The sequence below is a fragment of the Emys orbicularis genome, chromosome 23, assembly GCF_028017835.1.
Source record: "Emys orbicularis isolate rEmyOrb1 chromosome 23, rEmyOrb1.hap1, whole genome shotgun sequence".
NCBI classification, from domain to species: Eukaryota; Metazoa; Chordata; order Testudines; family Emydidae; genus Emys; species Emys orbicularis.
In genome coordinates, this window is record NC_088705.1 from 10,297,735 (window position 1) to 10,309,833 (window position 12,099).

At 48.4% G+C, this 12,099-nt stretch overlaps 1 protein-coding gene across 1 annotated transcript in view; it reads left to right on the forward strand.

Annotated features, from left to right (window-relative positions):
* LIN28A (lin-28 homolog A) overlaps positions 1-4,331 on the forward strand; it is a 34,988-nt gene extending 30,657 nt beyond the window's left edge. Inside the window, exons 3-4 of the mRNA XM_065421822.1 lie at positions 1,327-1,511; positions 4,118-4,331. Coding sequence (XP_065277894.1) covers positions 1,327-1,511; positions 4,118-4,331 — 399 coding nt within the window. The remainder of the gene's footprint in view (positions 1-1,326; positions 1,512-4,117) is intronic.
* Positions 4,332-12,099: the final 7,768 nt, after the last annotated feature.

The following is a 12,099-nucleotide window of genomic DNA, read 5'->3' on the forward strand; positions in this document are numbered from 1 at the left end:
TGTAGAAGACACTTTTTGATATGCCCCAGGCAGGTTTGATATGCCTCCTCCGCCGTCCCAGAACCTGCATGGGGCATAATAAAGCAAAGACTTCGCCGCCAAACCCTGCAACCAGAGGTCCGGCGGCCGTGGCCATGCCGGGGGAGGAAGAGCCTCCCCTGGCCTATTATACCCGCCGCCCATGGACATATGAACCTTTAGCGCATCTGACATGTAAATATCTTGCAAGACCAGCTACAACAGTGCCATGCGAACGCCTGTTCTCACTTTCGGGTGACATTGTGAACAAGAAGCAGGCAGCATTATCTCCTGCAAATGTAAACAAACTTGTTTGTCTCAGCGATTAGCTAAACAAGAAGTAGGACTAATTGGACTTGTAGGCCCTAAAGTTTTACATTGTTTTATTTTTGAATGCAGGTTTTTTTTTGTATATAATTCTACATTTGTAGGGTCAACTTTCACGATAAAGAGATTGCACTACAGTACTTGTATGAGGTGAATTGAAAAATACTATTTCTTTTGTTTTTTACAGAGCAAATATTTGTAATCAAAAATAAATATAAAGCCAGCACTGTACACTTTGCATTCTGTGTTGTAATTGAAATGAATATATTTGAAAATGTAGAAAACATCCAAAAATATTTAAATAAATGGTAATCTATTATTGTTTAACAGCGCAATTAATCGCAGTTAATTTTTTTAATTGCTTGACAGCCCTGGTTCTTAACCAGGGGGTACATCAACTCATCTAGATATTTGCCTAGTTTTACAACAGGCTACATAAAAAGCACTAGGAAAGTCACTACAAGCTAAAATTTCATACAGACAATGACTTCTTTATAGTGCTCTATGTACTATACACTGAAATAGAAGTACAATATTAATATTCTAATCAATTTATTTTATGATTATATGGTAAAAATGAGAAAGTCCGTGATTTTTTTCAGTAATAATGTGCTGTGACACATTTGTATTTTTATGTCCTGATTTTGAAAGCAAGTAATTTTTAATTGAGATGAAACTTGAAGGTACACAAGACAAATCAGACTCTGAAAGGGGTACAGTAGTCTGGAAAGGTTGAGAGCCACTGGTCTATGAAGCAACCCTTTCAGGTCAGCGCATCTTCCAGAAGTGTCTCTGGGGAAGTAAGCACTCGGGAATCCTTGTGTCTGTCTGTCCATCCTTTGTCAAGCTCCATGGTGGAAAGAGAACATCCTTGTTCCAGTGAGACTGCAACCTGGGGAATGTGGTTCTTTTCTCGCCGTGCCACAGGAAACTGGGTCTTCTCGCAATGTCTAACCTTTGTTCCCTTCTCTGGCCTCCTAGAGCAAGCTCCACATGGAGGGATTCCGCAGCCTGAAAGAAGGCGAGGCAGTCGAGTTCACCTTCAAGAAGTCATCCAAAGGCTTGGAGTCCATCCGAGTGACTGGCCCCGGGGGCGTGTTCTGCATTGGGAGCGAGAGGAGACCAAAGGGGAAGAACCTCCAGAAACGCAGATCGAAAGGAGACCGGTAAGGGCAGCAGGGCAAGGGATGCACGGTGATCAGACAGCAGCACCTGATCTCCAAGGGCTTTGTGATCAGCCTAGCACCTGACCTGAGCCATATGGGGGAGAGCTTCATGGGGGAGGCCAGGATGGGAGGAGACACATAGTCAAGACTGATTTGTGGACTATGTTCTGATGTGGTAACACCCTCCCCACCCATCTGCCATCCACTCTGTTTGTATCATTCCTTCCTCTGAAACACTTGTTCTGTGCCCGGTCACTTGGCACCTCTTCATTTCCAAACATGCCCCAGAATCTTCTGCCTCCTTTGGGGCCCGGGCTAAGATTCTGGAGTTTATCCAAGATCCAAAGGCATCCATTTGTGCAAGGAAATTTCCCTGTCGGAGAAGTGCAGGTCGTTGCCACTCTGCTTCTGAGGAGGTCACCAAGGTAACCCCAGTTCTATACCGGTGGCAACCAGTGGAGACCACCAGTGTAGCTTCTACACAAGGCCCCAGTGGACAGACACCTCATATGTGTGTCTGCTGTGACCCTGTGGGGGAGCTCTGCAGGACAGACACTGAACTGTTAGTGGGGCTGGACGTTACTGATATTAAAGGGGCTGATAAAAAGGCGCTGGGCTGGGGAGACCCCATCTGGCTGCTGGGCCTTTGGGACACAGCTGGGAAGGCATGAGGCTGAATATCACAGCGCCACTGGGAACAGGAGGGTTCTTGCCACAGGGCTCCTGGGGGTAGGAGAGGCAGTGGCCCTTCCCCTGAAAGATGCTTCCTTCAGCTTTTAATGAGTGTCAGATGCAGATTTCTGGGGAAAAGGCAGAAAACCAGAAGTGAAAGGCCAGAGGTCAAAAACACCCAGGGCTGAATGGCATGGACCAATGCTCCCTTTCTGTTTGCGTGTGTTCAGGATGGTGCTGTAGCCACACAGCAAATTGGGGGAGGGAAGGGGTAATTTTCTCTCGTAAAAGCCCAGCGTTGTGAGATCGGTGACTGCTCAGGAAATGGCCAGACAGCCGAGCAGAGTCTCCCACAGCAGCTTTGCAGCCCAGAGGCGAGGCTCTTGTTAGCCCCGTGTAGCCTTCCCCTCCCACCCCGAGTTTGCAAGGGGGTTCCTCAGGGACATTCCTTACATCCTAGGCAGGCATCAGCACGGCTGCATGAAAGTGCTGCCCCCTGGTGGTATTTTGAAGTATATTTCACAGGCTGTGAAAAGCACAGCCTGTTTGCAGCCATCCATTTCTGATGAGTGGCTTCTGCAAGGAGATTTAAATCCATTTGGGGCCTTTTTTGTTTTTGTTTTGTTTTGGTTTTTTTTTCTTGGCTTTGGTAATTTGATCATAGAGATGCAGGACTTAAAATGAAAATGTGGACAAAAGCCAGAAAAATACACTGAAAGTAGGCTTGGCAGAATTTGATTAGTATCTTTTTATAATTTCAGTGGACAATATCGGCAGAAGGGGTCTGGATGCGGGGGGCTCCAGGTTCTGGGGGAATGGGGTTGATAGGGTGGAGGTCTAGGTGCCCCTGCTTGGGGATCAGTGGGATGGGGGTCTGGGCAGGGCCGACGAGAGGGGGGGAAGCCGGTACAAATTACCGGGGCCCGGCAGTCTGGAAGAGGGCCCGGGGCCCGGCTTCCCCCCCCATCGTTGGCCCTGTTTAGCCAGTCTGCCCTTGCTGGGGGGCCCCCAAAAAAATTTTCACTGGGGCCCGAACCCGCTCTCGGCGGCCCTGGGTCTGGGTGTGGGGGGCTCATTGAAGGGGTCCAGGTGTAGGAGGGTAGGGCTTGTCAGGGTGAGGGTTTGATGGGCCTGCTTAACGGGGGAGCCCCAGCTGCTGCCAAGGGGACGCCGCATGCCAGGCTCCCCCTTCCCCCTGCAATTCCCCATCCTCTTTTCTTCTCCATCCCTGTCCCCTCACTCCTATATACCCCCTTCCTTCTGCACTGCCTCTTCCCCACTCCCTCACCTCTCCTTCCCTCATTTCCCCCACCCCCCTCTTTCACAGAAAACAGGAAGGCTCCTAGTACACAGAAAGGGAGAACGACTGGCACTAGGACCCAGGAGGCAGTGTTCAGCTTCAGTGAGCACTTGTAGAAATGGGGGGGGAGGGGGCAGCGGCACGTAACCCTGTGTGCCCCCATGCCCCATCTCTGCTTGGGGGGGCAATCCCCCCAAACTGCACCCCTGGTTCCTCCCCCCCTGCCCCCACCCCTGGTGACTTAGCTATTTTCTGCGGGCGGGCAATCACTTGGAAACATCCCCCCCACCCCCCCAGTAACTCTCCTGGATGGAATCAGAGCTAGTCAGCTGTCTCTCTCAGGCTCTATAGAGATTTTCCTCCACTTTTGGAGCAGGAGGATGTGAGTTCTGTCCCAGTCTGATGACCACAACGTCTCCATAGATTCGTTACCGCAGTCACGGGGACACCAGTCAGGGCTGGGAAACCAGCTGGTTCTCCCCACCTGCGGGTCCCATGTGCTGCAGCTCATGCTCAGGGCGTAACAAGGTGAGGCAACTGGCCAACTTTAAGCAGCACTGGCAGTCGGAATGACCATACCCTGACCCACTGATTTCTCTCCCCGGATCTCCGTCTCTCCCCTTCCTCTTCCTAGATGCTACAACTGTGGTGGGCTGGACCATCATGCCAAAGAATGCAAGCTGCCGCCGCAGCCAAAGAAATGCCACTTCTGCCAGAGCATCACCCACATGGTTGCCAGCTGCCCCCTCAAAGCACAGCAATCGCCCAGCTCTCAGGGAAAGCCCGCCTACTTCCGGGAGGAAGAAGAAATGCACAGCTCGTCCCTTCTTCCTGAAACCAGAGAATGATGGTGGGGGATTGGGGGGTGGGGGAGAGATTTCCATCAGGATCAAAAGGCTTCAGCAAGGGATCGGTCAGCAAAGGGGGAGCAGCGAGCAGTCTCTGCCGTCATGATGTAGGGGGGTTGGTGTAAAGAAGGGATGGGAGGGAGGGTGGCAGCTCAAACTGTAGGATACAACCTGCCAGGCTACGGCGCTGGTATCCGGACAGAGGGACTGGGATGGTTGTATGTTGGTTACAAAATCCCAGCACAGATCTCATCCCCCCCCACACACACACTTTGGGTACGTCTTCACTACCCACCGGATCGGCGGGTAGCAATCGATCCCCGAACGCGCTCCCCGTCAACTCTGGAACTCCACCAGCGCGAGAGGCGGAAGCGGAGTCGACGGGGGAGTCGCGGCCATCGATCCCGCGCCATGAGGCAAGTCGATCTAAGATACGTCGACTTCAGCTACGCTATTCTCGTAGCTGAAGTTGCATATCTTAGATTGATCCCCCCCCGCCCCAGTGTAGACCAGCCCTTTGAGTGGGGAGAACCCGGTTACCCATCTGTCCAGATGCCCAGCTCCAAAAGTGGGAGAGGGAGCAGCCCCGTAACCCTGTACCTAACCACTTCCTCCAACCGAAAGCCACATGCCGCTCTATTTTCTTTCCCCGTGTTTGGTGATTTTTACGTTTTTAAACAAACCTTCCCAGTAGTGTTTGTGAACCCCTGGGGTCATTTTGGGTGGAGCAGGACCGGTGCCTCCATCCTAGCAGGAGAACAGAGACCGGTTCTCAATGGCAAGCTAGAAACTAGTGAGCAATCTGTTCTTGCTAGACACAGGCGAGCCAAATGGACCTCGCCCAGGATTGCTGCTTGCCCAGGAATATCCACTGTCCACCTGCAGGGGAATGGTGGAACAGCACGCCCCCTGCAGGGGAATGGTGGAACAGCATACCTCTCTTGAATTAAGGGTTAGCTGGCCCTGAAATAATTGGGAAGAGCCTCTTTATTTATTTAAGGCTTTCCATGCTGGACTGAGGGTTTTGTAGCCTTGCTGGGACCTGCTCCTCTCTGAAGGCCCTTCGTTTCAGAGCCACCCAGACTTCATATCCCTCACCTCTCCCAGTTTGTGGGGGAGGGGAAGGAGTTGATGGTAGAAGTTGGGCTTTTTATGCCCCCAAATTAGCATGAAAAGGCCTTTTTCTAGGGGCCAATCCTGGGCCTTCTAAAATGATTTCAGTGAGCTCGGACCTTGGCTTCTAGCATTTAACTAGGCTCGGGGTTTCTTTAATTGAAAGCCATTGTAATGTAATGCTGACTTTTTAAAATGTCTAGCTATATTAGCAAGAGACAGATCAAAGCAACACATGGCCTAGTTGGAAGGAAACCATGGCGACATTAAAACTGTAACAAATGGGGCAGATGTAAAATTTGGGGGAGGAGTTCTTCCAGCCTTGACAGAATCTGCTGTCCTGGTCTGCCACTCGCTGTCTGTCAGCGTGCATGCGGCACACGAGCGGCGGCATTGCCTCAGGGGCAGCAGGCATGGAAGCACGTGTCTTGGAATCGATCATGGTGGGTCCTCATTGCCCAGGGGCTGCAATGCAGGGTCCGACAGAGGAAGAAGCCATATTCCCACACACACACTGTTTTTAAAGCCGTGACAGGTGAGAGCACCTACAGTGGAATATATTTAATGTCGCCCTGTGCCTATAGGGGCCGAATCAGTGGGAGTCTTCCCATTGACTTCAATAGATTTTGAATCAGACCTATACTGTATACAATTTGCTTCTGTTCCTCCCTTTATTAGGGCCCAATCCTCCAGTCCATATACATCTGTAATGCCCTTTTTAGAGCATAAGGGCTGCAGGCTCGGTCCTTTCCTTTCCTGTAGGAACAGGGTGACCTTCTGTCAGTTAAAAGCTGCTGCCTTCTCTCCCCACTTTGCCTTCCCCCACCCCCTCTATTCTGCCTTTATTTATTTGTTCCCGTGGACAGCTGCCCTTGCAATGCAAGGCCCCCCCACCCCATCCATGCTGAAGCCGACGTGATGTGAAACCTGCACTAGGACGTGCGCGTATGACGTATCTTTGGGTTTGTTTGTCGTCTTTGTTTTTTTTTTTAATATAAATATTCTGTTTTTTTGTATTTTTGTATATTTTAATCTTAAAGAGAGAGAGAGAGAGAGAGGACATAACTACTGCAACTTATTCTCAGGTATTTGAGCAATCTCAGGGATGAACAGCCTCTGCAGCTCCAGTGCTGGACGGAGTGGAATTTTGTTTTTTGTTTTTTAACAGCACAAAGATAGAACAAAGTTTGTATTTTAAACTGTAGGTCTACCTCGCTGGATGTTCGTCAGGTGGACTGATTATTTTTAAAACTGTATTTTTTAATAGATTCTCTTCTCCCTCTCACTGTATTTACATGAAATTTGGGACTTTGTGTCCGCGGGTGGTTAAAGAGAAGTCAGTCAATGTGGCAGAGGAGGGTACAGCCGCCTGTATCTGTATTTTGGTACCGAACTCCAAATTCCCTCCCAGCCTGGCCATGTTTCCATCTCCCCTCCTCATTCCTGTCCATTCTCAATTCCGCTCACTGGCTGGAAACATTCCTGTCTCCCTAGTTTTTGTCCCAATCCAATTTTTGATGACTACCATCACTCATTGTTCTGCTGGTGACTTCCTTCTGTATAGATCCCCAGTGACCTAGCTCAGTGCCCGACTTCACATCAGAAATGGGGGACAATGACTGATTGGATGTCACTCCAGCCCTGGAAGTGGGGGGTTAATCTGGATTGGAGGCATAAGGAAGCCTGCTGCCCTTGCACCTGGTTATTCCTCTCTCTGAGAGAGCAAGAGCCTTTCAGTGCATATATTAAAGTCCTAAATGGGCTATAACATAAATACCTTCTTTAAAAATTCCTTTTTCTCTGCACGGTTGTGAAATGTTGGCTGTGAGGTTCTCGCCTCCTTACCCCCCCACCTGGACTGTTTGCATTTCTAGGAAACCTGCAGTATAACCAGAATAAATGTTACAATGCTAACTCTCCACAAGAGGAGGCCCTTCTGGTCCAACCAGCTCTACCTAGTGCTAATGTGCTTTGACTCCAGCACCTCCTTGGGGGATGTGAATGGAGCTGGGCACGTAATGTATGCTGCAAGAGTTCCCAAAGCCAGCCCTATCATCCAAATTTGTAGCAGATTCAGATACAATTGCTCCCCTTTTCTCTTCCCTGCCCCCCTGCTTCTCCCCTCTCCACTTTCCACAAATGCTAGCCAACAATTGCTGGGTGGGACAATGGAGTCCTGTCCTCGAGCCAGGAACGGTTACATTCCTGTGCGCTCTGCAGCCAAAGGGCCTGGCCGTACCGCCCCTCCCCGGTACGGGATAATGCTGACATGGTGGTATGTTTCAGAATGTGTGTGCAGTTTCCACTATAAGTTTTAGGTAATAATAGAATAGATTTAGATCAGGGCAGGAAATGTCAAGAAAGAGAGATCTCTAATCTTCCAAACAGGCACCAGGTGGAAATTAGGGGGAATCAGAGGCACTGCTTAAGCGTTTCCCCCTCCGAGGCTTCCCTCTGCCGCAGGGATATGAATTTGGAGAGCAGGAGCGCTTAAAACGGTTGGAGTGAAATGCTCACCTCTCAGAACTCTGGGAGCTGCTATCCAAGGGGCTGATCCAGCTCCCATTTAAGTTGATGGCAAAACTTCCCTTCTAAGGGAGATGAATCAGGCAGGGCCGGCTCCAGGGTTTTGGCCGCCCCAAGCAGCCAAAACAAAAACAAACAAACAAACAAAAAAGCCGCGATCGCGATCTGCGGCGGCAATTCGGCGGGAGGTCCTTCGCTCCCAGGCAGAGTGAGGGACTGTCTGCCGAATTGCCGCCGAATACCTGGACGTGCCGCCCCTCTCCAGAGCGGCCGCCCCAAGCACCTGCTTGACAAGCTGGTGCCTGGAGCCGGCCCTGGAATCAGGGCCCAAATGAAAAAGAGGGGCTAGGAAGCATTGTGTTTGTAACACACTGCCCTGCTAAATCATTGTGAAAAGTGACTAGCCTGGTCAGAAAATGTACTTGCCTGCCTTTAGCAAGTCAGATATTTATTGTGATAATGAACAGTTAGCCTCGCAAGGCTCCTTAACACACACTGTTATAACCCTGGTACGCACGAGAGCCGCCTAGATGAGATGCCAGTCTCCGATGTTGCCTGTAGCTAGGCTTGGTGGCTGGAGGGAAGCTCTCATGCTGGCTTTCTGCCCTGCTGCAGTAGTGGGTGTGGTGAAGTGGTGATGGCCCTTTTGAGGGGAAAAAAAGGAAGTTTGTTTTTTAAATAGCTATGGGATCTATACAAATCTACCTCAGGATAACTTCTCTGTCTGAACGGGGTAAATGCAATAGAATGCATTGGGTTGTGTGCCTCTAACCCTGGGTTCCAGTACCCCTGTGCCACCCACAGAGGAAACTGTTGACCATCCTTTGGCACCTTAGGTATGCCAATGGGTAAATGCTGCCCCTTCTAGTTTTGTATCTGTCTTGAAGAATTGTGTAGAACTTTTCCAAGTAATCAGTTTGGTGATTTGCTAGGTGTCTAGTATGTGTAAATATCTATGTAAATCTCTCCCACTTTCTTTCAATATTCTCCTTGATTATTGTTTACAAACTTAAAAAAAAAATAGCCAAAGCATCTGATGGATTTTTGGACCAGGGAGATGGGATCCTCTCTGTATGCTCTGCCTGTGCAGGGAGGTGACTTAGGTAACCAGCCCCATCCTGGGCTCTGGTGAGAAAATGAATCCTAAAGCCCTCAGGTTTTCTGCTGTCAATAGAGCAAATTGCCTCCCAAGAAAACAGTGATTGATTTGTAAGGGGAAGCCACGCTAGAGAAGATGGAATTTTTCAGTATTCAACTGCATCATCTTCTTTTTTCTGTGGTTTGCAGTATCCTTTGCCACGTACACTACAATACTCTATGTACCTCCATCTGCAGACTGAAGATCTTTGTTGTGGCTTTTTCCATTCCTTGATGATCTTGCAGATAAATTGCTGCAAGAGACTTACTGTCATCACCTCCTCTGCTCGTGCACGGTTTGCAGGCAATGGACGCTATGCATTATGGGACAGCAGGTAGACTATGCCAGGCTTTCTCTGAGCTAGGAACTTAACCCAGGTCTGTCCTGTTCACTAATCATCCTTCTTACAGAAGCTCTAAGTATTAGTCCTATCCAAAAATATAGGAGCATTAGAATGTTAGGGGGATAAAATATCCCTGGAGGAATGATTGTCCCCTGGTGCAAAAACTTGGGAGTAAAGTGGCTACAAGATTGTCTACTGTCAGACGGAAGAATGTAACTCCATGTTTACTGCTAGCAACCAAAGCTTGTTTGTGTCAAACTCTTGAATTTTTATGAAGCGGGAAGGGGTGGGAGGGAGGGAGTAAGGGTGAATGTGTACGATTTTGGGGGTTGTCTGAACTGCAGGACTGTGCTTTCTGGAGAGCAGATTTCCTGCTGAAATGTCTGCAATGAGATCAAAAATTCTCACTGCATTTTTTTCTCCTTTTCATTTTTGTACCAATCATGCAAAATGTTTGATTCTTTTCTGCAAAATAAAGAATATGGGTAATGGCGGCTGGTGTTTTTCCTTTCATTACCAGAGATCTGTCATATTGAGAAGCATGTTCCCAAAGCTACAGACACTACCTGAATGATAACTGGTTCCAAGAGTCCAGAAGCAGAGGCCTGGGACTCAGGAATTCTTGGTTCTGTTCCACAGTGACGTAGTCACTTATATGGCCCTCATCACTGTGATATTTGAGCACTGAGGCTATGTTTACAGGAGCTGCGTCTCCCATGAAGCCACTCCATGCCAGCGGGAGAGCATCTCCCACCAACATAGCGCTGCCCACACCGGCACTTTTGTCAGCAAAACTTTTGTCGGTCAGGGGTGTGTTGTTTTTTCCCCACGCCCCTGACCAACAAAAGTTTTACCGACAAAAGTGCTAGTATTGCTCTTATCCTCCCAATGCCCTCTGAAGGAAGGAAACGTTAACCCATTTTACAGATAAGAAACAGAAGGGCACATTAGATTAAGTGACTTTCCCAAAGCAGCTCAGAAAATGTGAGCCAGGAACTGAACTGAACAGGTCTGTCCTGTCCACTAATCATCCTTCTTGCGCAAGCTCTAAGCATCACTCCCATCCACAATTTGACTGACTCCAAATCTGAATACTTCCCAGCATTGAGAGATTTTGGTTTGGTCCCCTCTTAATCATTTTAATTATTTTCCAATTAACTTTACCATCTACTAAACTTTGTATCTAAACTTTTTAAATAAGAGTATGATATGCAGTTACATTGAGAAAGTACAAGGGCTTTTAATTCTTATGTACTAATCACCCACTTGCATCAGGATGTGATCCTCTGCTGGTTGCATGTAATGTAGACAGTCATCAGGCACAAAATAGACTGTTTACCCACAGGTTTGAGTCCTAACAGCATCAGCTCAGCCTTTCTCTTTCCATTATGCAGTACAGAACTTTAAATTATGTCTCTTTCCCATCAGAGTTTTAAAAAATATTCAAGGGCCTATCTGCCCTGCCTGGTAGGTTTGGTAAGAATAAAAGTTCCTGGGGGGGGGCTCAGTGCTGTCTGCTGCCCTCCACCCCAGAGGTGGCTGCATTTTAGTGCCCCAATCAGAGGCTGTGTGAAGTGTTTTTGGATGAAAGGTACTATAACAGTGGTCTCATTACCATCCATAGAACCCCCCCCCCCCCCCCTCCAGTGGTTTGTAGATTAAATGCTTGGAGCAGCTAGGAGGGAAATAGTCCATGAAAATATATTTTCCTTTTATCTTTATAATGTTCTCAGAACACTACCCCGTTTCTTATAGTTGATAAGGCCCCAATCCAGAAGTCAATGTGGGTGCAGCAATCTGTCCACAGATTCCATCGGCGTTTGACTATTTGTAGCCATAATTTTGATTGCACAATTGGTGACTTATTTGGGTAGGGACCGTTTTCAACCTGGTCTGCTGCAAACTAAGCAAGACTCTTAATTTCGATACACAGGGCCCTTTTTAACTGTTTGCTATCTTAGACTATTCTCAATTGCTATTTAATGTGGGGAATCTGTTTGCAATTTTCCTCCTTTTTTAAATAAATATTTTTTGCCCTGACACCCAGCCTTAATGGTATACAGTCTAATCACGTAGAGGTCATCTTCCACTCTAAACATCCCAAGGTTCTGTACTGTGCAAAAAGATTAAGAGGGCTTGGTAGCAGCAGCTATTAAAAAGCAAAGTCTCATACTGTTTTCAGAAGTAAGGTGAGCAAGTGTGCCTGCAAATATAAACCTCCCAGGCAAGAGCAATCAGAAGCTAGTAACCTCTTTTTATGAGTCATGCTACTTGCAAACCGGAGGAGGATACCCCTGTGTACGAAGGGAAACTCAGGTCCAACTCCAACAAACTCCACATAGAAGCACGTCAACCAGTAGCATGCATAGGTAGAGGACTTCAGTTTGTTGCCCCATGGAGCACAGCAGGGCGTTCCTCTGGTGAGCCAAGCAGCGCTCCTTTTGAGCCCCTCTGTGTAAGGAAAGCTCAACTGTAAGGACCTGCTGTGCAGAGGAGGTGCTCTTTCCTGTTCCACTGGAAGCAGCAGTCTCCCACACACAACACCTCGCTTCCCAGTCCGTACCTTCTAGCAGCAAACATCTTAGGCTTGTACCCACCATTGCTTACTCCCCCGACTCAAAACCATCTCATAAAGCCCCAACGGGTTG